At 36.5% G+C, this 26,940-nt stretch overlaps 1 protein-coding gene across 2 annotated transcripts in view; it reads left to right on the top strand.

Annotated features, from left to right (window-relative positions):
- The first annotated feature begins 1,743 nt into the window (after positions 1-1,743).
- The window catches only part of EFCAB5 (EF-hand calcium binding domain 5), a 135,991-nt gene continuing 110,794 nt past the window's right edge, over positions 1,744-26,940 (top strand). Inside the window, exons 1-4 of one of the 2 annotated variants that reach the window (XM_014827053.3) lie at positions 1,744-1,932; positions 2,337-2,399; positions 3,365-3,449; positions 23,719-24,295. In XM_014827053.3, the coding sequence (XP_014682539.3) occupies positions 1,891-1,932; positions 2,337-2,399; positions 3,365-3,449; positions 23,719-24,295 (767 nt within the window). In that variant the 5' untranslated portion in view covers positions 1,744-1,890. Of the gene's footprint in view, positions 1,933-2,336; positions 2,400-3,364; positions 3,450-23,718; positions 24,296-26,940 lie in introns of those variants that run through there. The other variant, XM_070482650.1, reaches the window with a different exon arrangement.

The raw sequence follows: 26,940 nt of genomic DNA, 5'->3' as shown, positions 1-26,940 counted from the left end.
CATGGGGCTATATGCAACTTCCTATCCATTACTGGCTGAGGGCTTCTCCTGTAAGATATTAACTCCCAAGCAATTCTGGCCTGTCCCCACATTTGGACTGACAGGAAGCCCTCAGACAGAATTGCAGGTGTTTGCAGTCGGAAACCATCTGCACATACTGAAAAGGTGAAGCTAAAGGGATGTGGTTAGGGTACTGACAGTGTCTGGCAGAGCCTAAACTAGAGTGAAGGGCAGTGAGGCATTCACCTCAAGTGCAATATTTAAGGTACAAAATTTGCCTTCATTCTCTCTTCCTCCAGTCTTTCATACTTCCAGTCCTTGCTGGTGGAGTTAACTTTTTAAAAAACATCGATTTGATCACATTTATCCTATGTGTAAAAAGCACAGAATGAAGTCCAAATTCTTTGATTTAACATTAATAACTCTTTACAGATTGAAAACTTACCTCTTTAGCCTCATCTTCTACCATTGTCTTTTATATAACTATGCTCTGCCACATGAATGCTTCAAACACGTTTTGAACTTTCATACCCTCATGTGTATTGTTCCTTCTGCCTTAAATACTCTTCCCCCCTCCTTTACACAAAAACAGCTTACTGGTCCCTTAAAATCCAGCTTGGAAATCTATTTTTCTGTGAAAATTCCCCTGACCTCCCTGGGAAAATTGCCTATTCCTCTGTGTTCTTTAACCTTTTATATGTACCTCTACTTTTGCACTTTGTGGATTGAATTGTATCTGTTTATCCCTTTTTCCCTCACTAAACTGGGAACGCTTCGAAGGAAGGTCTTATTCACCTTTTTAACCCCAATGTCTGCCTGCATATAGAAGGCACCCAATAAAAGTTTATTAAATTGAATTTATCTGTGTGCATCCAAACAAAACAGAATTTAAAAGAAATGGAAGGAAGCTTCATAGCAGTTTCAGGAGATGGGCACCATAAGCAAGGAAAGCGTCTGTGAGAATGTACTATTGGGATCTATCAAAGAAACCTATTTTATATTATTTATGAGCAGCTTCAAAAAGGCTTTGAGGCAGCTATTTTTAAGTGTTGGAATCTGTTGTCTCCAAAGGCAATACTTTTGGTTTATTCACCTAGAACATGTGTTATGTTGACGAAAAGAAAAGCGAATACTCTAGCACATCATAAACATACCATTTCAAATTAAAGCGTCCCTAGGTTGTAACCACTCGAGAGGCAGAGGCCACGTTTATAAAATTTACTTTTGGCATAGCAGCTAGGCTAAATATACACAAACTCTTAAATGATTTTTGATACAGCAATGAATTTTTGATAATCTATGACTGAATCTATAGTCATTTGCAGTGAAATGGGGATCTGGTAATTATCCATTTTAATTCTTTAATGTGAATAAGTAAACTAGATAAGTCACATTCCTCTCAGAGGAAACTGCACCCCTCAAAAAAATACTTTTTAGTGAGATTATTCTTCTAATGTTTGTCTGCCTTTTTTACATGAATTAGGTAGCCATCAAAATTTCACTTCACCCCGCCTTGATTGTTACTTCAAAAATTAATGAGGATGATAATAATGTTTAAAAAATTTGATTGTGTTACTGTTGCTGGTAGTTTTTTTTAATGTTAATGATGATGATTACTATGCTGAGTTTTCCTGTCTCCCTGAGCACTAACCTAGTGCTCATCTAGCTTTGGTCAGTAACAACAGTAATAACGGTAGTACAGTTTGAAAAATTTAGCAGTTGAGAACTTATTAGCATTCAATAGAATGCTGAGATGCGGTGTAGGAGGGGAGAGATTTTGATCTTCCAGAATACATTTGGTGTTTATTAATATTTTTCTCTCTTTTTGTTATTAATACTAGCCTGGTAATATTTTCCCCTCCCATTTGGTGATATCTTTTAGTGGTCCAGATGAGTGAGTCAACATCTCAAGAGGGTCTCACACCTACTCAGGTACCTGGCCTATATAGGTTTCTAAGCATTTAACCGCGAGAGGATTTGAGATTGACATTCTTGGGAAAATTGACTTACAATATCATATTCTGTCATTTAATTATTTCTCCTTTTAGTTGAAGTATTCTGCGTCAGGTTTTGACAAAAATGCTGAAAAAAAGGAGTCAACTAATAGTTGGGTCTCAGTGGCCTGCTTCTAGTTGGTTGGCATTCTTTATATTTAACAAGTCTATTACTGTTTGAATTTGTTAATACAACTACTTTGTGTGATTTTATTTGGTATGATGTTTACTCATTGTGTGAAATTTTTTCACATAAAAAGCCTGCTATACTGGAGTATAAGATGTTAGTTTTATCGCCAGCTCCTTTTGGATACCACTTATCAACCATTGTTTCCATTTCAGGAAAATGGAACAGAAGACAAAGAAAGGAAACAGGAAACAACTGAAGGGAAAGAGTCTCCTGAGGTAGAGTTTTCATGAATAATCAGATGTTAATGGTAGAGAGTAAACTGGACAATTAATTTTCTTATGAAAAAGGAAAAGAAAAGATGTGGGTATTCAAAAAGATAAACAAAATGGCAAAAGGAAAAGGGCAAACTCACATTGATCATTAAGCTGACTCATTTAGTCAGTTGCAGGAAGCTTCCATAGAAAGATAAATTATTTGTGACCAGCTATTAAGAATTATAGATAAATATTGCTTTCTAAAATCAGAACTGTTCCTCTAAGTACAACAACCACTAGTTTTGGGGGTAACTTCACTGTCATCTGAAAATGTAATTTCCACATTAATCATTTAAGTAACTTTGTGTTTAAATAAATACAAGACTTCAATGAGGAAGAACATTTTATAAAAAAAGGAAGGAAATTGAAAATAGTTATATGGACTCACCATTGGGTTGACTATTGTGAGTCAAAAATATTCTATTATCATTCTTTTAAAAGTACATCAGCATGAGTACAAAAAGCTATTTTGCTACCATTTATTCATAAAACTAACCTTTAATTCCCTTAATTAAGATAAAAATGTTTTTCCTTCCACCACAAACATAGAAGGTGATTCTAATAGTAAAAGAAAACAGTAGCATTTCAAAGGTCTGATTTCACTATGCTGTGGTCTCAAATAATGTTTCTGGAAAGTACAGCATGATTCAAGGATTAATGTACAATAATACTCTTAGCATATAACTGTATTAACAGTAGGAAGATGTGATGACATGTTGACCGATGCATTTTATCTTGTGAATGTAGTTAATAGATTATGATGACTGCTTTGCCTCTAATACAAAGCATTAAATCCTAGCACTATTTAGTAGGAATGTTTGGTAACTCACGCAAGGCATTTATGTGCACTCTTTAATTGGGAGAGTTGATGTAACTTTGAAGAAAAGCAACTCATTTTGAAATTGGTGTTTCTTTTCTCCTTTCAGAGTTCACGGAGTGTATCAGACAGTTCTACACTAGACACCAGCGAAAATGTAGCAGAAGAAACGACAGATGAAATAAAATCCCAAGGTAGAGAATTAGCCTTTCTACGCAACAGAATTTAAAACTATTATTAAATTTCTTTGGGGATGCATTCCTCAAGATTTTGCCTTTTAAAGAGGTAATCCCAGGGGTATTTTAAATGCAATTTGGGAAATAGTTTAAGATTTAACTCCTTCACCTTCTATTAATATTTTTGAGGCAACTTTATGACTCTTTACCTTGTACTTAAAGAGAAAATTTAGCTAGGAGAGCTAACCAACACATACCAGACAACCCATCAGCACAAAAATAAAATGAAGAACCCTAGTGATTCGGCCTGCGTAGTGTTTTTCTGTTTCTTCTTTTTACCCTTATACTTGACCATACATTTATTCTGTTTGACTTCTAGCCCCTCCTTCACCTAAATCCCACATGATTATACAGGTAGAATATTTATAGGATCAAAAAGGCAACAAATAGGGGCTGGCCCCGTGGCCGAGTGGTTAAGTCTGCGCGCTCCGCTGCAGGCGGCCCAGTGTTTCGTTGGTTCGAATCCTGGGCACGGACATGGCACTGCTCATCAAACCACGCTGAGGCAGCGTCCCACATGCTACAACTAGAAGGACCCACAACAAAGAATATACAACTATGTACTGGGGGTCTTTGGGGAGAAAAAGGAAAAAATAAAATCTTAAAAAAATAAGGCAACAAATAAGTGGGCAAGACACTCATCCCTTTCACTACAGTCCTTCTAACTTCAGAAACTTACTGAAATCCTGTAAGATAGAAATCTTTATAATATTTAAAATTTAACAATTTTAATTTATATTTCAATTAATCAAAATTTCCTTTAATTCAGCTTACAAATATTGAGTGTTCAGTATGTGCTAGGGTGTGCTAGGCTGAATGACAATAATAATTTTTAAAGTGTTTTCTAAACTATAAATTGCTATATAGATACTAGTTATAACTTTTAGGTGCTTATGTTTCTCCAGAGTATTTTTTTGTCTTTTAAACCAATTAAAGCAGTTATTTACTATTTCTTCTTATCAATACACATCATAATACATACACACTAAGATCCAAGTTTTCCAACACTAATTCTGTCTTTATTGTCAACTTAGTCCTATTTTCACAGCTTCGTTTTTAGAAAGTTTCTTGGCAAGTCTCTCTCTACCTACCCAACAACACCAGGTTCTTGATTTCACTTCCTCCTCACTCCCACCCTCTGCCACCACTACACCGTATGTATACTTGCCTTTACCTTAATCACTTGGGCCAGGTTTATAAATGAACTCTTTCATTTTAAACATGCTGGACAGAAATTGTGATCTAGGTAATTTGTTATAAATTTAATCAGGTGTTCACTTTAATCAGTTTATGGCCAAATTTGCACCTGCAAAACTTCACACATGTATTCCATCATGTAATTTATTGCCTCTCTAGAAAACATATCAATCAAGAGTTTGTGGTCTTTCCTGTTCTTGTAGTTTCAATTTCTATTATTGCTTTTCAACGTATAGTACAGGGACGATGTTTTGTTTATTTAAGTCTATTCATCCAAGAATATGATATACACCGAAAACACTACAGTTGCTTGTTGAGATATCAAATACAACACAACGTACTTATTTATGCAGTGATCAGCCACTGCCAAACATAGTATTCCTAATCTCCCTTTGTAGGTGTGTGTATGTATGTAAGAAGTGGGAAGAGGAACTGTTACTGCAATTTCAACATGTCAAAGGAAGTGTCTTTATCCTTGTTATATACTTGTCAAAATTAAAATGATGTTGTCTTGACAGGCAGCTCCAAGATTGCACTCAAATACGTATTTTTGCATGGAAAATATTGTGGTTAAATGTACCATGTGAATTCCTCATTTCTTTACCCTAGTTATTGTACTTTTCAGGCTGTGAGCTTAAATTGCATTTTTAGAAGTCTTTTTTTTTTTTTTTTTACTATCAGTTTGCTCAGCTCTGTTCTTATTATACAGCCCTAAGACTAGCAAAGTTTTGTAGGAAAGTGCCTTTTCCTATACCTATTGAATTTTTATTCCTATAATGTTTAATAGTGATTCTTTTCTGTCTTCTTTCCCAGTAGTCATTTTACAAATGTACATATGTTAAGAAATCCTGATAAGACCAAACCAGCTGAGTTTCAGACACGGCCTGTGTTTAAAGAGAAGATCACACGTCTAGTTGAGTAGCCCTGCTGGGTCAATTTTCCCCAGTTTAATCAGCAGTCAGTCTGACTAATGTTATATGCCTCTTGTGAAGAAAGAGTCTGCTAAAGCTTATTATAATGTGGATTACAATTCATTCCTATTTATGTCCTTAAATAGCGTTGTACTTAGGCCATGCCCAGCAGTGGGCCGTGCATAAAGTGAAGGAAATGATAAAAGTCACTTGAAAGGCTGGACCTTTCAAAATATGAATAAGGAATTCTTTTGTGTCCCTACTTACTTATTGAAAGCATTTATGCCCATAGTGCCTGAATGGGTCTTTGTATGTTAGAAGGTGGATTAATATAGAGGTGAAGGTGTGCATGTTGGGGGAAAATTTGAAAGGCTCTTAATTACATGAAGAGTTTAGGGAGACAATCTTGAAAAAGAATTCCAGTGCTTAGCATAGTGCCTGGCACAAAGTAAAGCATCAATAATTATTTATTGAGTGAATGTATAAATGAATCAATCTATCTGTAAAAGATTTAGGAATGTCCAAGCACAGACCTGCTGCAAAACCCAGTACCTGTTTGAAACTATATTCAATTGCATCTCTGAATTAATTTGCCCTTGTGGCAGTACTGTAATTTATGATCCTTGAATTCAGAGGTCACTTAATCAAAAGACAACTACAGATAGGCTTGTTCAGAATCCTGATTTATGGACCCTGCTATTGCTGTGCCTGCTTTTCTTTTCTTGGTTTTATGGCTCTAAGAGAGAAGAGTTTGACTAGAGTTGTAACCAAAAACACATCTACTTTCATTCTGCATATCAGTGGGAACAATGCAAGCACTAGGATTTTTGCTTAGCAACCTATAATAGCCAAGCACACTAGAGGAGCACTAACAGGCTGCAACGAAGATAGAGGATGCCCTAGTTCATGTGCAAGTTTACTAATGAGCCATGGCAGATGGGTATGTATTGAGTTGCTATACATCTGTAGCACTACCCTTAAAGCAGGAGGAGAAGTATCTGCCTTAGGTTGTGCTGGAGAGATTAAAAGCAAAGAGAGTATATTAGAACCTGCAGACTTGAAAGAATTGCTCTCTTTCACACTTATTTAAAATAAAAATAAAAGCATTGTATATTAATGACCACTGTGACAAAACAGAATGGAAATCCCCCACCCCCAAAAGTGGTTCGTTTGTTTGCAAATCCAACTGAGAGGTAAAAGCGAGTATTATACTACCCTCCTCACTTCCCCCATATTGAAATAACAGAGAAGTAGCCAAGGAGGAAATCAAAATTTGGGAGAGAGGTTCATAAATACTATCTGCTATTGGACTTAAGACATTCTTTAGATGAAATATTGGTTTTTCAAGAGTTTCTTTATAGACTACTTAATTTTTTTTCCTGGGCAGAAAGATGGGATTATCTGGTTAGGATTCAAAAGTATTCTTCAGAGTAATCTCAATAAAGTTGGGGGAAGATTTTTTTAAGTAAATAAAAAGAATTTTAAAATATTTCTGAGAACCCCCAAAAACTGAGAATGAAGAGAGTGACATCAGCATCATGGTGGAGTGAGCTCTTCCCTTAGTCTCTCTCCCCTAAGATACAATGAAAAGGATATTCATAAACTAACAGAAGATATTCACACAACATACTAGATGTCTGAAAGATACACATAGCCGTATGTCTGAAGGTGGAGGTGCTGGACTCCTTGGAGGCCATGGAAGGAGGTAAGGGAATCTCATCTCCCTCCCAAATGGCAGTGATCTAGAACACAGGACCTCACATGGAGGCTGGTGTGTGACTCTGAGAGGAAAGGGAAGAGGCAGACCTCTCCAAGAATGCCTTTGCTCTTGGAGTTGCCTCCCAGACTGTGGGAATGCTCCACACTGAGGAAGCTAAGCAATCGTGGGGGCATTTCCACCAAGCAGAGCAGCCCAGGAAGGCAGGCAGCAACCAGGAAGCCAGGAAGGCTCCCGCACAGAGCGGGAGCACACAGGATCATGCACACTGAAGAAACTGACCACCTCACTTAGTGCACCAGCTCAGCTAGTCGGGCAGAGCAGGGGACCCCTGCCAGAGTGCCTGCATGCCTAAATGTGTACAACAGTGGCAGCCAGCAAGCAAACGCAGACAGGCCCTGCTGGCACAGCTTCCAACAGTTGGGCACAGATGCCAGGGATCATGGTGGGCTCAGAATACACAGCCCCTGCCTCCCCCGACCCAGTGGCAGCAGGTGGAATCTGCAACCAGATACTATCACTATGTGACGGCACAAGTCTACCTCATCACCTAGAATGAAGAGGTATATTAACACTCCAGACTAGAAGGAAAATGACAAGTACCCAGAAATCAATCCTGAAATCACAGAAATTTACAATCTAAATGATGGAGAATTCAAAATAATCATAAAGAAACCCAATAAATTACAAGAAAACTCAGAAAGACAGTTCAATGAAATCAGGAATAAAATTAATGAACAGAGGGAATTCTTCACACAAGAGATTGAAACTATTTAAAAAAGCAATGAGAAATGTTGGAGATGAAAATCACAATGAATGAGATAAAGAAAAATCTGGAATCCTTAAATAACAGAATTAATATTATGGAGGACAGAATTAGTAATTTAGAGGACAGAAATATAGAAATACTTCAAATGGAGGAGGAGAGAGAACTAAGACTAAAAATAAATGAAGAAGAACTGATTGGTGGTTACCAGGGGAAAGGGGGGGGTGGAGGTAGGGCACAAAAGGTGAAGTGGTGCACTTACAACATGACTAACAACAATGTACAACTGAAATTTCACAAGGTTGTAAACTATCATAATCTTAATAAAAAGTTAAAAAAATAAAATAAATGAAGAAACTCTCTGAGAAATATTGAACTCAATTAGGAAATGCAACATAAGGATTATAGGTATTCAAGAGGGAGAAGAGTAGAAGAAAGGACAGAGAGCTTGTTCAAAGAAATAATAGTGGAGAACTTCCAAAACCTGGGGAAGGAGCTGGGATTACATGTAAATGAAGCTAATAGAACTCCTAATTACATCAGTGTAAAAAGGCCTTCTCCAAGGCATATATTAGTACAATTGGCAAAAGTCAATGACCAAGAAAAAATATTAAGGACAGCAAGGAAGAAGAAAACAACCTACAAAGGAACTCCTATCAGGCTTTCAGTGGAAAGGGTTTACAAACCTTTGAGCAAGGAGCTAAATAGACAAATTAGAAAATTGCAACTCTCTATCAGAACAGATTAGCAAACACTTAATTGTAACATTAAAGGTAAAAGGAAGGAAAACATCAAAAATGACTATAATCACTCCATTTTAATCACAAACTCATAACACAAAACAGAATAAGTTGTGACAACAGTAACTTAGACAGGGAAGAGAAAAGAGATGGAAACTGCTTAGACAAAGGAAATAAGAGGCTATCAGAAAATGGACTATCTCATCTATGAGATCTTTTATACAAACCTCACAGTAACCACTAAGCAAAAATATACAGATGGCCAACAGGCATATGAAAAGATGCTCAACATCATTAGCTATCAGGGAAATGCAAATCAAAACTACAATGAGGTATCACCTCACTCCAGTCAGAATGGCTATAATTAACAAGACAGGAAATGACAAATGTTGGAGATGGTGTGGAGAGAAGGAACCCTTGTTCACTGCTGGTGGCAGTGCAAACTGGTGCAGCCACTATGGAAAGCAGTATGGAGAATCCTCAGAAAATTAAGGATAGATCTACCATACGATCCAGCTATTCCACTGCTGGGTATTTATCCAAAGAACTTGAAAACACAAAGGCATAAAGATACTTGCACCCCTATGTTCACTGCGGCATTATACACAATAGCCAAGACATGGAAGCAACTTAGGTGCCCATCAAGGGACGAATGGATAAAGAAATAGAAGATAAAAACGACGGAAAAAAAAAAACACATAGCATTGGAGATTGGACTGGTGGTTACCTTTGGGGGGGGGGAGAGCAAAAGGGGTGATTAGGCTCACATGTGAGGGGATGGACTATAATTAGTGTTTGGGTGGTGAACATGATGTAATGTATACAGAATTCAAAATATGATGTACATCTGAAAAAAATAAAAATTAATAAAAAAAATCAGAACAATAACACAAATGATGAATAAAGAGAAAACTGAGAAAATCATCATAGAGAATCACCAAACTGAATTGGCAGTTGGAAATACATGGGACGAGAAATGAGGGAAGTACAGAACAACCTGCAAGCAAGTGATAAAGTGGCAGTATTAAGCCCTCATATATAAATAGCCACTCTAAATGTAAAGCGATTGAATTCTCCAATAAAAAGACACAGAGTGTCTCGATGGATTAAGAAACAAGACCCAACAATATGCTGCCTTCAGGAAACACATCTCGGCTCCAAAGACAAACACAGGCTGAGAGTGACGGGATGGAAGACAATACTCCAAGCTAACGGCAAACAAAAGAAAGCAGATTTTGACATACTTACATTAGACAAAGTAGACTTCAAGATAAAAAAGGCAATGAGTGACAAACAGGGGCAGTATATAATGATAAAAGGGACACTCCACCAAAAAGACGTAACACTTGTAAATATATATGCACCTAACACAGGAGCACCAAAGTACATAAAGCAACTAGTAGCAGTCCTAAAAGAAGAAGTTAACAGCAACATAATAATAGAAGGGGATCTTAACACCCCACTTACATCAATAGATAGATCATCTAGACAGAAAGTCAACAAGGAAATAGAGGAATAAAATGAAAAACTAGACAAGATGGACCTAATAGATGTATATAGAACACTCCATCCAAAAACAACAGAATACACTTTCTTCTCAAGTACACATGGAACATTCTCAAAGATAGACCATATGTTGGGAAAAAAGGCAAGCCTCAATAAATTTAAGGAGATTGAAATCACATCAAACATCTTTACTGACCATAGTGCTATGACACTAGAAATTAACTACAAGAAAAAGGCTGGGAAAGTGACAAAGATGTGGAGACTAAACAAGGTGCTACTGAACAACAAATGGATCAATGATGGAATTAAAGGAGAAATTAAAAAATATCTGGAGACAGGGGCTGGCCCCGTGGCCGAGTAGTTCAGTTCATGTGCTCTGCTGCAGGTGGCCCAGTGTTTCGTTGGTTTGAATCCTGGGTGCAGACATGACACTGCTCATCAAACCACGCTGAGGCAGGGTCCCACATGCCACAACTAGAAGGACCCACAACAAAGAATATACAACTATGTACCAGGGGGCATTGGGGAGAAAAAGGAAAAAAGTAAAATCTTTAAAAAAAAATATCTGAAGACAAATGAAAATGAAAATACACCAGACCAACTTATATGGGATGCAGCAAAAGCAGTCCTAAGAGGGAAATTCATAGAAATATAGGCCCAACTTAACAAACAAAAAAAATCTAAAGTAAGCAATCTTAAACTACACCTAACAAAACTAGTAAAAGAAGAACAAACAAAGCCCAAAGTCAGCAGAAGAAGGGAAATAATAAAAGTTAGAGCAGAAATAAATGAAACTGAAACAAAAAAACATCGGGAGAAAGGATCAATGAAACTAGGAGCTCTTCTTTGAGAAGATAAACAAAATTGACAAACCCTTAGCCAGACTCACTAAGAAAAAATGAGAGAAGGCTCAAATTAATAAAATTAGACATGAAAGAGGAGAAATTACAATGGATACCACAGAAATACAAAAGATTATAAGAGAATACTAAGAAAAACTTTATGCCAACAAATTGGATAATCTAGAAGACATGGATAATTTTTTAGACACATACAACCTCCCAGAACTGAATAAAGAAGAAATAGAGAATCTGAATAGACCAATCATAAGTTAAGAGATTGAAACAGTAACCAAAAACCTCCCAAAAAATAACAGTTCAGGACCAGATGATTTCTATGGAGAATTCTAAACATTCAAAGAAGATTTAATACCTATCCTTCTCAAACTATTCCAGAAAACTGAAGAAGACAGAACACTTCCTAAAACATTCTACAAGACCATTGTCACCCTGATCCCAAAGCTAGACGAGGACAACACAAAGAAGGAAAACTATAGGCCAATATCACTAATGAACATGGATGCAAAAATCCTCAACAAAATATGGGCAAACTGAATATAATGATACATTAAAAATATCATACATCATGATCAAGTGGGATTTATACCAGGGTCGCAGGGATGGTTCAACATCTGCTAATCAATGTGATACACCACATTAACAAAATGAGAAATAAAAACCACATGATCATCTTAATAGATGCAGAGAAAGCATTTGACAAGATCCAACATCCATGTATGATAAAAAACTCTCAATAAAGTGGGTATAGAAGGAAAGTACCTCAACATAATAAAGCCCATATATGACAAACCCACAACCAATATCATATTCAATGCATAAAAACTGAAAGTCATCCCTCTGAGAACAGGAACAAGACAAGGGTGCCCACTCTCACAACTCTTATTCAGCACAGTACTGGAGGTTTTGGCCAGAGCTATTAGGCAAGAAAAAGAAATAAAAGGTATCCAAACTGGCAAGGAAGAAGTGAAACTCTCACTGTTTTCAGATGGCATGATTTTATACATAGAAAACCCTAAAGAATCCATTGGAAAACTATTAGAAATCATCAACTACAGCAAAGTGGCAGGGTACAAAATCAACTTACAGTTTCATTTCTGTACTCCAGTAATGAACTAACAGAAAGAGAGCTCAAGAATACCATCTCGTTTACAATCACAAAAAAGATTAACATATCTAGGAATAAATTTAATCAAGGAGGTGAAAGGCCTATACAACAAAAACTATAAGAAAATATTGAAAGAAATCAAGGATGACATAAAGAAATGGAATGATATTCCATGCATATGGATTGGAAGAATAAACATAGTTAAAATGTCCATATGACCTAAAGCAATCTACAGATTCAATGCAATCCCAATCAGAATCCCAATGATATTCTTCACAGAAATAGAACAAGGAATCCTAAAATTTATGTGGGGCAAGAAAAGCTAAAGCAATACTGAGAAAAAAGAAGAAAGCTGGAGGCATCACAATCCCTGACTTCAAAATATACTACAAAGCTATAGTAATCAAAACAGCATGGTCTGGTACAAAAACAGACACACAGATCAATGGAACAGAATTGAAAGCCCAGAAATAAAACCACACATCTATGGACAGCTAATCTTTGACAAAGGTGCTAAGAACATACAACAGCGAAAGGAAAGTCTCTTCAATAAATGGAAAAACTGGACAGCCACATGCAAAAGAATGAAAGCAGAGTGTTATCTTTTGTCATACACAAAAATTAACTCAAAATGGATTAAAGACTTAAAGATGAGATGTGAAACCATAAAACTCCTAGAAGAAAATATAGGCAGTACACTCTTTGACATCAGTCTTAGAAGGATCTTTTTGAATATCATGTCTACTTGGGCAAGGGAAACAAAAAAAAAAATAAACAAATGGGACTACATCAGACTAAAGAGCTTCTGCAAGGCAAAGGAAACTAGGAACAAAACGAAAAGACAACCCACCAACTGGGAGAAAATATTTGCCAATCATATATCTGACAAGGGGTTAATCTCCAAAATATATAAAGAACTCATACAACTCAACAACAGCAACAACAACAACAAACAGCTCAATCAAAAAATGGGCAGAGGATATGAACAAACATTTTTCCAAAGAAGATATACAGATGGCCAATAAGCACATGAAAAGATGTTCAACATCACTAATCATTAGGGAAATGCAAATCAAAACTATAATGAGATATCACCTAACACCTGTTAGAATAGCTATAATCGCCAAGACAGAAAACAACAAATGTTAGAGAGGGTGTGGAGAAAAGGGAATCCTCATACGCTGCTGGTGGGAATGCAAACTGGTACAGCCACTATGGAAAAGAGTATGGAGATTTCTCAAAAAATTAAAAATAGAAATATTATACAACCCAGCTACCCCACTACTGGATATTTAGCCAAAGAACTTGACACCAACAAATCAAAGAGACTTATGCACCCCTGTGTTCATTGCAGCATTATTCACAATAGCCAAGACGTGGAAGCAACTCTAGTGCCTGAGGACTGATCAATGGCTAAAGAAGATAAGGTATAATATGCACAATGGAATATTACTCAGCCATAAAAGAAGACAAAATCATCCCATTTGCAACAATATGGATGGACCTTGAGGGTATTGTGTTAAGTGAAATAAGCCAGACAGTGAAAGAGAAACACCACATGATTTCACTCATATGTGGAAGATAAACACGTGGACAAAGAGAACAGATTAGTGGTTACCATAGGGGAAGGAGGTTGGGGGGTAGGTATAAGAGGTAAAGGGGCACATATATATGGTGACCGACAAATAATGTACAACTGAAATTTCACAATGTTATAAACTATGATGACCTCAATAAAATTTTTTTAAAATGAGAATCAATGAATACATTGCAATACAGTCATACAATGAAATATGAAGCAGTGAAAAATGAATGAACTGGAGCTGTACTTATCAATATAGGTAAATTTCACAAAGATAAATTATTTAAAAAGTCAGAATTCACATGGTATGAAATCATTTTTATAAAATTTAAAAACAAGAACAATGTTGTATTGCTTAGATATAATATAAACAAATGCAGAGAAATGATAAACATGAAATTCAGAATGATGTTTCTATCAAGTAGGGGCGTATGGGAGGCTTCAATATATAGGTAATTTTTTCTTAAGCTAAGAGTAGATACATGGCTACTTATATCATCATTATGCTTACAGGTCTTAAGTATTTCCTAATAAATAAGATTTAAAAAATGGTCTAGGGCCGGCCGGGTGGTGCAGCGGTTAAGTTCTCACGTTCCACTTTGGTGGGGGTTGTTTACCGGTTCGGATCCCGGGTGTGGACATGGCACCACTCAGCAAGCCATGCTGTGGTAGGCATCCCACATATAAAGTACAGGAAGATGGGCATGGATGTTAGCTCAGGGCCAGTCTTCCTCAGCAAAAAGAGGAGGGTTGGCAGCAGATGTTAGCTCAGGGCTAATCTTCCTCAAAAAAAAGAAAAGGGTCTAAGTTATGCAGATTCTGGTCTCTTACCCTTTTATTGCACTAGTACTATTTATTGAGAGTAATTAATGATTGGAGCATGATTCAGTAGCTACTTTCTAGTAATGTTAAAAATAATGAGTATAAAAATAATTTTCCCATTTATATCTTCTTTTCTTCTGCATCCACAAAGTAACAGAAGCAAAGATTTAACAATACACAGCCCTGATTATACTGTGGTTCAGCTAGGCACTGATATTCTTTTTCAGTGCACAGAAGCAAATTGACTAGTGGCTAATATTTGAAAAGAGCTGAAACTACTTCAACTCCATGGCCATTTCAGAAAAAAACTTGACTCCCAATAAGTTTTTCATTCCACTCACCTCAGCAACCATGGGTGTAGAAAAACATCTGATAGCTTATTTTTCAGAGCCTCGTCTAGCTAGGTCTTGGGAAACCAAGGCCAAGCTAGCCCATTATGCTAGGGAAAAGTCATACAATTCTGTGTGCTGAAGCCAGTAAAAATATATGGTCTTTCAATCTCAGATGGACTTTCCATATTACCCAGAAATCTATGTATGTGTTTGTAGTGTGCTCCTTTCCAACCCTACAACAATTATTTCAAACTTTTATCATGCATAATCAAGCCCATGATTTCAACAGTCCTTGGTTTTAGCGATATTTATTTTATTCCACAAAAAATAGAGGATGTTAGAGGGAATGCCTTCAGTATAGTATAGGAAACATCTTATCTCATCCAAGTCTGTTGTATATTCTTGATCTCAATACCTCTTATCTTCTCAGACCCTGAGGACCATCATTGAATCTCTCTCCTGTAGCTTCTGTTTTCCTCTCTACATTGGCTCTTGCCTCTCGCTGTAAATATGGTCAAGCCTATCCCACTTTTAAAGAAAAGTCCTTCTCTTCACAATCACCCTCCTTGAAATAATTGTCCACTTGTCCAGTCTGCACTTTACCTCCAAGTCGCTCCTCAACCTACTGCAGTCTAGGTCCCGTTCTCATCACAGAAATTACTCTCCCTAAGGTCAGTGAAGAAAAAACTGGATGCTAACTACTTTCTACTTAGATCATTTGATTTCTCTGGAGCACTTGACACTACTGACCACTTCTTCTGTAGTGATTTTTTTTGTCTGCCCAACGTCTCTTTGGGAAACCACCCTTCTCTCTTTCTTAATCCATTTATTTAGATGGGGCTGAGCCCACCCCTCGAGATCCAGGGATGGGTGGTGATCCAAGTCTGATCAATCAGAATACTCACCACCCCTTCAGTGCTGTGGTTGGTTCAGAAATCGGCATATACTTTATGCCGAGTCAGTTAAAACCTTTCCCAGATTTTTAAAACTGGAATTTTAGTGGCAGATTTTTTTTAAAAAAGTCAGCAGTTATAAGGACTATGTAAATCTAAAGCTGCTGGTGACCATTTTTATCAACATGTGAGGATAACATGCCTAAATTAATTCAACAGGGCAAAGCAGAGACTAGAAGTGGATTTCAGCTGTGCCTGAAAACATTTATGTCCCCGGACTTTCCAGCTATATGAGCTAATACATTCCATTTTTAGTTTAAGCTATGTGAGAAGGATTTCAATTGCTTGTAATGGAAAGGGTCTTTAATAATACATCCTTCTTGAAATTCTTTCTTCTAGTGGTTTCTGTAATTCTAACTTATCCTATTTTCCTCCCAACTCCCTAGTCACTCTCAGACTCCTAAGTGTCCTTTTTCTGCCTATTCCTTAAAAATGTTGCATGAGATTCCTTTCTTGGTTCTATTCTCGTTAAGTCTAGACACTCTCTCTGAGTGAGCTCACTCAATAATAATAATAACTACAGATTTTAGGGTATATATATAATTCATATATATATCATTTTCTCATCATGACTATCTACAAAAATATAATTATTGTTTCCATTTTACAGAAGTAGAAGCTGAGTCTAAGTTGAGTAACTTGTTCTAAGTCACATGGCTATTAAATGTTAGAGCTGGCATTTGAACCCTGGTGTCTCTGATTCCAATGCCCATAATGTTTTTTAATACATTTATTCATTTATCAAATATTTGAGTGCTTATTATGTACCTGACACTACTCTAACCACTGGGAAATCAGTAGTAACTATCACAGACAAAATCTCTACATTAATGTGTCTTAATTTCTAAAGTGAGTTAGAAACAGGTTAGTCTTCCTAAAAACAATTCATGATTTTAGCCAGTGCAATAAGGCAAGTAAAGGAAATAAAAGTTATAAAGATTGTAAAGGGAAAAGTAGAAATGTCTTTTTTTTTTTGCAGATGACATGATTGTGAACAAAGCAGCTAGTATAAATTTAGGAAGGTTTCTGGATACAAAATCAATATACAAAAACCAATTAGGTGCTGGCCTGGTGGCATAATGGTTAAGTTTGCATGCTCAGTCTCGGCAGCCCAGGGTTGGCAGGTTTGGATCCTGGGCACAGACCTAGAACTGCTTGTCAAGCCATGCCGTGGTGGCATCCCACATAAAATAAAGGAACATTGGCACAGATGTTAGCTCAGTGACAACCTTCCTCCAGCAAAAGAGGGAAATTGGCAACAGATATTAGCTCAGGGCTAATCTTTCTCACACACGCAGAAAAAATACACAAAAAATATTGTATTTCTCTATATTAGCAACAAACAGAAAATGAAATTTTAGAAATATAATTTTAATAGTATCAAAAACATTAAATATCTGGAAATAAATCTAACCAAAAATGAGCAAAACCTCTACACTGAAATTATAAAGCTTTGCCAAAAGAAATTAAAGACAACCTAAATAAATGAAAGCACATACCATATTCGTGAATTAGAAGACTTAATATTGTCAAGACAGTAGTTCTCCCTCAGTTGACCTCTAGATTCAATGTAATTCTAATCAAAACTTCTGTAGGGTTATGTATGTGTGTCTGTGTGTATAAATTGACTAATTGATTCTGAAATTTATGTGGAAATGCAAAGGACCCAGAAAAGCCAAGGAAATCTTGGAGAATAACAAAGCTGGAGGATTTATACTACCAAATATCAAGACTTATAGCAAAGTTACAGAAATTAGGATAGTATGATATTGGCATAAGGATAGACAAATAAGCCAAAAGAACAGAATAGAGACTTCAGTTCAAAGTCCTGTATTGAAAGCAGGAGGTGTTTTTAATAATGGTGTCAAATGGAAAATATGTATTTTGAGTCCTACCTCACTCCACACACAAAAATAAATTCTACGTGAATTGTAGATCTAAATGTGAATGATAAAACAATAAATCATTTTAGAAGAAAACGTAAGAAAATATTCTCATGATTTTGGAGTAGCCAAAGATTTCTTAAAACACAAAAAGTACTGACCATAAAAGAAAAAAAAATTCAGAGATGGAAACATTAAAATTAAGAGCTTCTGTTCATCAGAAAACACCAGTAAGAGAGTGAAAAGACAAGCAAGATATGAGAAAAGATATTTACAATAGAAGATTTTTTAATCTGACTATATAGAGAACTCTTACAAATCGTTAAGACAGAAAACCCAATAGAAAAATAGATAATGGACTTGAACAGATATGTCATCAAAGAAGATATTCACATAGCCTATAAATAGAGGAAAAGGAGTTTCAGTTCATAAATCACAAAGGAAATGCAAATTAAAATCATGAGGTAAAACTGTGTTTTCAGGGGGACTGGCCCCATGGCATAGTGGTTAAGTTGAGCGTGATCTGCTTCCGCGGCTTGGGTTTACAGGTTCAGATCCTGGGCACAGATCTGCACCACTTGTCAGCCATGCTGTGACGGCAACCCACAGACAGAGTAGAGGAGGGTTGGCACAGATGATTAGCTCAGGGCAAATCTTCCTCAAGCAAAAGAGGAAGACTGACAACAGATGTTAGCTCAGGGGCAATCTTTCTCAAAAAAAAACCCCTATGTGTCCAGTAGAATAACTAAAACAAAAACACAGACAATACCAAATCCTGACAAGGATATGGAATACAGGAATTTTCAAACATTGCTGGTGGGAATCTAAATTGGTACAACTTCAGAAAACGATTTGGCACTATTTATAAAGCTGAACTTGCATATACCCTATGATCAGCATTTGTACTCCTAGGTGCATACCAAGAGAATTGAATCTATATGTCTATCAAAAGACATGTAGAGGAAAGATCATGGCGCCTTTTTTTATGTAGTAGCCAAATCTGGAAACTATTCAAATCTCCATTGACAGAGTGAATTTAAAAGTTGTAGTATATTTATAAAATATAATACTATGCAGCAATGAATAACAACTACTACCAGCCAACATGGGTAAAAGTAGTTAAATTATTGAGCAAAAACGGATACCATAGAGCACACACTGTATGATTCCATTAACATGAAGCCCCAAAACAGGCAAAATTAATCTGTAGTGTTTAAAGTCAAGGGAGTGTTACCAAAGAAATGAAGAAAGGAAGGAGGAAGAAAATAAGAGAGAGAGGGACAGGAAGAGAGGGAGTGAGACAGATGGGAAGAAAAAGAGGAAGGAAGGAAGGAAGGAAGGGAGAATGGAAGAAGGAAAGAAGGAAGGTAGATTAGTGTTACTTTTGGAGGGAGATTGTGACTGGAGAGGTAGCATGAGGGGATTCTGGAATCCTGGTGATGCTCTTTTATCTTTTTTTAAAAATAGGATAAAATATTTGTTGTTGTTAGTGCCATTGAGTCTATTCTGACTCCTGGCAACCCTGTGTACAGCCGACTGGAACTCTACCTGGTCTTTTTGTGCCATCCTCTCACCTTTGGGTGCTATATCAGACAAAGCTCCACTGCTATTCGTAGGCTTTTCATAGCAAATTTTTTTGGAAGTGGATGGCCAAGTTGTCCTTCGTAGTCTATCTAGTCTGGAATTGTTTCCATTTCTGTGAAAAAGGCTATCAGAATTTTGATAGAAATTGCATTGAATCTGTAGATCCCTTTGGGTAGTATTTACGTCTTAACATTGTTGAGGCTTCCTATCCATGATCTTTCTTCTTTTTTAATGTAGTCACGTACAGTTGTAAATCTACCTCTGAGCACTGCTTTCACTGTATCCCATAAGTTTGGTATGTTGTGTTTTCACTTTTATTTGTCTCTAAGTATTTTCTAATTTCCCTTGTGATTTCTTTTTTGACCCATTGGTTGTTTAAGAGTATGTCTTTCAATTCCCGCAGATTTGTGAATTTTCCAATTTTCCTTTTGTTATTGATTTCTAACTTCATCCTGATTTGGTCAGAGAAGATACTTTGTATGATATCTATGTTTTTAAATCTATTGAGATTTGTTTGGTGGTCTAACATATGGTCTATCCTGGAGAATGTCCCATGTACACTTAAGAAGAATGTGTATTCTGCTGTTTTGGGGTAGAGTGTTCTGTATATGTCTGTTAGGGCTAGTTAGTTAATTTTTGTATATGGTATGAGGTTGGAGTCCAGCTTCATTTTTTTTGCATATAGATATCCAGTTGTTACAGCACCATTTGCTGAAGTGACCATGTTTCCCCATTGAATGATCTTGGCACCTTTGTCAAAAATCATTTGGTTATAGATATATGGATTTATTTCTAGACTCTCAATTTTATTCCATTTCTATATGTCTGGTCTTATGCCAGTACCACTTCAGTAAAGTTTTATAGTTTTCTTCATATTGGTCTGACACATTTTTGTTTGGTTTATCTCAAGATTTTTTTTTCCTGAAGAAGATTTGCCCCAAGCTAACATATGTTGCCAATCTTCCTCTTTTTGCTTGAGGAAGATTTGCCCTGAGCTAACATCTGTGCCAGTCTTCCTCTATTTTGTATGTGGATCACTGCCATGGCATGGCCACCAATAAGTGGTGTAGATCTCCACCTGTGAACCAAACCTGGGCCACCAAAGCAGAGTGCACTGAACTTAACCATTAGGCCACAGGGCTGGCCCCTCAAGATATTTTTAAGTTTTGTTGCTATTATAAGAAGAAACTTTTAAAAATTATTGATATTGATTATTTTGTGATTTTTTAAAAAGATTGTGGTAAAATATACATAAAATTTACCATTTAAACTGTGTTAAAAGTGTACAGTTCAATGGCATTAAGTAAATTCACAATTTTGTACAACCATTCCCATTGTCTAGTTCCAGAAATTTTTTATCATCCTAAACAGAAAGTCCATTTGGTAAGCCTTTTAAAGCTGAAGATTTGTATCTTTCTTCAGTACTGAGAGGTTTTCTTGCATTATTTCTTCAAATTTTTCCTTACCTCTACACTCTTGGTTCACTTTATTTGACACTTTAATAAAGTGAATATTAAAAATTCTGGATCTATCCTCCATTCTTTTCTTTCTTTTGCCTTTTTTTATCCAGCTTGGCTTGATCTTCCAGCTTTCTGGTTGGTTGTTTAGTATTTTCTGATGTTCAAGCCAATGTGTTGATGGTTTTATTGGCAACAATAATCCTTTTTCATTTCCAAGTGATTTCTCTCTCTCTCTCTCACTTTATTGGTTTGTTCAGTATCTTTTTTAAAATAAACTTTTATTTTTAGCATACTTTTAGATTTACAAAAAATTGTGAAAACAATACAGAGAGTTCCTGTCTACCCCACATCCAGTTTTACCTATTATTATCTTATATTAGTACGGCATATTTGTCACAATTAATGAGCCAATATTGATACATCATTTATTAACTAAAGTCCATACTTGATTGAGATTTCCTTACTTTTAACCTAGTGTCCTCTTACTGTTCCAGGATCCCATCTAGGACACTATATTATATTTAGTTGTCACGTCTGTTCAGATTTTTCTTTGCTCTGACAGTTTCTCAAGATTTCTTTGTTTTTTATGACCTTGACAGTGTTAAGAAATACTATCAGATATTTTTGTAGAATGTCCCTAATTGAGATTTTTCTGATGTTTTTTATGACTGTATGATTTTGGTTTTTAATTATACTTGGGTTATTGGTTTTTGGGAGGAAGGCTACAGAGGTAAAGTGCTAGTCTCCTCACAACTATCAAGTATGTTATATATGCTGTCAACATGACTTTTCACTGTTGATGTTAATCTTGATGATCTGGCTGAGATAGTTTTTGTCGAGTTTGTCCGCTGTAAAGTTATTCTTTTTCCTCCATTTCCATACTTTTGAGAAGTCACTATGTACAGCCCACACTTCAGGAGCAGAGTTCTGCTCTACTTCCTTGAGGGCAGAAGATCTACATAAGTTAATTTGAATACTTCTGTACATAAGACTTGTTTATTTTCCCCTGTTTACTTATTTATTCAAGTATTTATTTATATCAGTATGGACTTATGGATGTTTATTTTATACTTGGGTTATAATCCAATACTACTTCATTTCATGGCTCAAATTGTTCCATCTTTGGCCATTAGGAGCTCTTTCAGTTGGCTGCTGTGTCCCTTTGACACATCCCAATCATTATAGAGGATTTTTTTTTTTTTTTTAGTACTTCCTTATTTTCTAGCACTACAAGATGCTCCAGGCTCATCTTGTATTTTTTCTGCCCCAGTCCTAGAATCAGCCATTTCTCCAACAAGTCCTGGACATTTTTTTAAACTGGAGAATGATATTAGAAACCAAGATTTGAGCAGTAGGTGTCCAAGCTCTCTTAATTTTTTTTTTAAACATTCATAACATTCTTTTTATTTCCTCTGATTTCTCTGCTTGGAGGATATTAATTACAATTCTTTTACAGACTCCTTACATTTATTCTATTAATGATATTTCCTTGGGTAATATTAACTATTGCACTTGTTGAATCTAGTCATAGAGATAGTTTTCTTTAAATATTCAGTGATTCTTATGTGTATGCTTACATTCGCATTTGGGAATCCCTGTTAGCATTTCTGTGGGCAGAGTGTCTGTTTTCTGTAGCCTGCTGCCAGTGATTGTGGAGGAGGGGTAAGATGTGCAGACAGTGAAGTCTGTCAGCAATTTATTTTCTCTGTGTGTGGAGGCATGATCCTGCCTCTCTAGCCCGAACTCCCTTGTCCTAGTACAGACGTGAATGCCTCTGGTGCCTGATGATCAGCTCAATTGGGGATGAAGGTAAACAAAAAGGTCAGTTATTCCCCTGCTACATCCTTTAAACTTGAGGCGCTCAAAGCTGTTCCCAGATTTCGCAGTGATCTTCTCCCGTAACTCTTTAGTCCTATAGTTTCTTTAATCGATCTAATCTCGCCTACCTTACATTTTTCAGAGACCCTCAAAATTTCTCACTCCTGAAAGCCCCTTTCATGATTGCCAGCACTCTTATATTTATACTAAAATACACACACATAGCACACACACAACCTTTTCTGTCATTTCTAGAGTTTTGTGTAGGGAAGGGATCCAGGTACCTGTTCTCAGTCCATTAGCTTGGTCTAATATCTCCATACTGAATTTTAAAAATGAAAACATGAAAGAGGCTGGAAATATTAGAGTGGGAAGAATGACATTTAAATATACATGTGTGGTACACTCTCTTTACTGCCTACTCAGCCCCACCTTTGTGCCCACCAACTGAACCTCAATTTTGTAGCAGATGGAAATCACTTGATATCAGGGAACTTGTCTAAACCCTGACATGAGGGAATAAATTATAATTGGTCAAAACTCTTCACAGTAATCTCTTTTCCCTTTACCAGCTACTGGTCTCGGCATGGGCATGTAACCTAACTAGGGCCAATGAAATGTAAAGTCTTGGAGGAGGGTGTCTGAGAAAATCCCTTTGTTCTCAATCCTTTTTCCTATAAAGAAGTGACACCTGGAGCTGCAATAGCTGTCTTGTGATCCTGAAGTACAAGCACAAAAAATGAATAAAGAACAATAGAAAAAGGCTAGGTATGTAATGAAAAATACTGAGTTGCTGAATGACTTCTGTTTAAGTCCACAATAAATGTCCTTATGGTTAAAGTCACTGTTGTCTGATTTTCTGTCACTTTCAGCTGTATTTGAATACACCATGTAAATGGATGTAAAGAACTTTTTTTCTAATAATATTCTAAAGTAACATTGATTACCACTACTTCTAATATTTCTTACATTTTACTTTTTTTCCCCTCAGAATTAAATATGGAGGGGCAGCCAAAACTTTCAACTGGTTTAATAAAGGACTCTAACGTTGGAATCTCAAAGAATATTGTGGTTAGAAAACCTGCAAACGTGATTTTCAATTTAGATCAAACTGCACTGAACTCAAAGCTCAAAGAACCATGGAAGAAAAATCTTTTTGAGAGAGTGGAGGCAAGAGCCCAGGCAATGCAGCAGAAAATAATAGATAAGGATAACCTGAAGAAGGAACTAGAAAAAAAGGCTGAAAAAAAACTCCCCAGGGATAATCTGGCTGAGGAGTGGTTTAACACTGAAAACATGACCCTGAGCACTCGTGCATATTTGCTTGACAAACTTTTACCCACCTTAGTTCCTGCAGTTGAAAACATGTTAATGCAAGTAGAAAAGAAGAAGCTTTTGGCAGAAGCTGATATTCCAACCAAGTTTGATCCAATTAATCATTTGGGGGAATACTTAATGAGAAACAATCCTTATTATATCAAAGACTTGGGAATGTCTGGTTATCAGAGGGTGATGAGAGATATCACAGAAGACCTGAAGTTACATGTTCCTGGCACCATCTGCAACAGGTACAATTTGTTATATTTTCAGTTGATCATCTAGCTCCTTCCATTGAAAAGCAAGTAGAACAATAACATACTCATGCAAACAGGACCTAGAATAAGTAATCTAATAGTTATTCAAAAAGTATTTATTGAGCTATTACTCTATGCTTCATTATTTACGAGGCACTATAAAGATTAATGAAGTATATTAAATATGTTCCTTGTATTCATGGATTTAGTTATCTCACTAGGATCCCAAGTGTATATTTGTTTGTTTATTATCTGTCTCCCAGCACTGGAAAGTAAGCTATATCAGAGTAGGGATTGATTTATTTATTTTTTTGCTGAGGAAGAGTCTCCCTGAGCTAACATCTGTGGCCAATCTTCCTGTATTTTGTATGTAGGACACCACCACAGCATGATTTGATGAGCGGTGTGTAGGTCCATGCCTGGGATCTGAACGCATGAACCCCAAGCTACAGAAGTGGAGTGCATGAACTTAACCACTATGCCACCGGGCCAGCCCCCCTCCCGTTTATTTTTTGTCATGCAGAAGATATTTTGTCTCTATGTGGCTGAATTTATTTACTGTCATGCGTTGCTTAACGACAGGCTTATGTTCTGAGAAATGTGTCATTAGGTGATTTCCTCGTGTGAACATCATAGAGCATACTTATACAAACTTGGATGGTATAGCCTACTACACACCTAGGCTATATGGTACTAATCTTATGGGACTCAGTTTGTTGTTTCATAACCACTGTGGGGCCTGTGCTGTACCTTGAGATATCTTTTGGGCATTTTTCCTGTGATTCCTCTTTGTTAGCCTTTTGCACTAATAATGAAACATTTAATCCGTGAAAAGAAAGAATCACAAAAAAATATTCCATAAAATTACTTTCTGTACCACAGCTACATAAAGAAGAAAACTAAGTCAGAGTACATTTTCAAGCATTAAGTATACACAAATCAAGTAGAAACTAAAAGAGAAAGAGACACAGGCCTTTATTTTACTTATAATCCCTACAAATTAACTCATGTACAGTGTTCAAGGAAGTAATGCAGACTATGTGACAAAATTCATTCTGCATGTTTTCTATTAGAATATAGTATCTGCAAATGGTTTGAAGATTTACTTCAAAGTACTTACTTTTTGTCTTTCAAAAAAACCTTAAAATGTCTAACTCGTCCTTACAAGATGCCAGCACTAGGACTTGGCAAGACTGAGGGAATGTGTCATCCTTGATATGGGTCTTCCCCAGTTGCCAGGAGACAATGACTTCCTAGACTGATGTCTGTCTGCTCATACCCCACACCAGCTGCCACCTCATAACTGAGCCAAACCCTTGTGCTTATATTATGCTAGGAAATCTCATAGATGCTTCTCCCACAGGTAATATTATTAATATTAATCATCTTGTCAATCTCTATTAAATATCATATTTTATCAATCCAGTAAAACAGATTATGCCAAAAGTGAGTGGATAGATAAGGGAAATGTATTTTAATAGTATTTGAATGACTATTATACACCATGGTGTGTGGTAGGATTTTATCCAAATAGGTTCTACTTTTGTTCAACCTGAAGCATAATAATAATGTATAAACACTGACTAGTTTCATATCCATCTATAAACCACACTCCATTGTATATGTATATATCCCATTGTTAAAGTACTTAGAAATTCAAGTACTTGTACACTGAGAAATCACGGTCTCCCTGGATGTTGTCCTAATATTCTGTACACATATACACACAACTCGATGTTGAATGAATCTCTGGTCCTGCTTCAGAGGCACAAAACATTCCTAATGTTGAAAAGACTGAGGTAGAGTTCCTGAGTAAGTTTACTCCAGCTAGAGCTGGATATCTGACATAATACCTGAAACAGTGTGGTGCTCCTGGAGTATTAACACCTAAAACTATCGAAGATGTTAAGAAATTCCTAGGATTTGCCAGATAATTCTATTGATTCATTTTAAACTATCCAGTAACTGATATCCTCAACAGAAGGTAGAATTTCTTTCTATTTATAGAAGAGAAGAGACTGAAGAACTTACGTGCTACTGCCTTGTGCTTACATTATGCTAGGAAACCCCATAGGTGCTTCTCCCACAGGTGATATCATTAACATTAATCATCTTGTCAATAGGTACTGGATATCACATCACTGAATATCCCCTGTCCTAGCTCAGTCCTACACCATCGAAACAGGTCCTTCCCAGCCTTCCAGTGGGGAAAATCCTTATTCTGGTGGCCTCTGCCTTGCTCTTACTCCTCCAGGAAAGTGGCTCAATTGGAATTCAACCACTTCATTTGGAAATAGGAAATCTTCACTGACAAGGCCAGCTTCAAAGCTTGGAGGCACTACATCTGAGGTACCTAGAATTAATGACAATGAACTTAGACCACCAAGCCTTGACTTAGTCCACCTGTGGCAGATAGGCTGCATTCTTTATGCACATTAATTTTATCACCTCCTACCTATCAACTAATCAAAATCACTAGCCAGATGTTGTCTAAGACAAAAAAAAAAAAAGCTAGCCAGCTTTCTCCATCTAGAACATCCTCACCACCGCCCTCTCTAGCTGGCTAATTTCTACTTGTCCTTCAAGAATCAGCTCAAGTATCACTTCCTCTGGGATACCTTTTGTCACGTCTGGTCTGG

This window comes from Equus asinus, chromosome 13, assembly GCF_041296235.1.
Source record: "Equus asinus isolate D_3611 breed Donkey chromosome 13, EquAss-T2T_v2, whole genome shotgun sequence".
NCBI lineage: Eukaryota > Metazoa > Chordata > Mammalia > Perissodactyla > Equidae > Equus > Equus asinus.
Note: the sequence above shows the minus strand (reverse complement) of the source record. Positions and strands in the feature narration are given on the sequence as shown.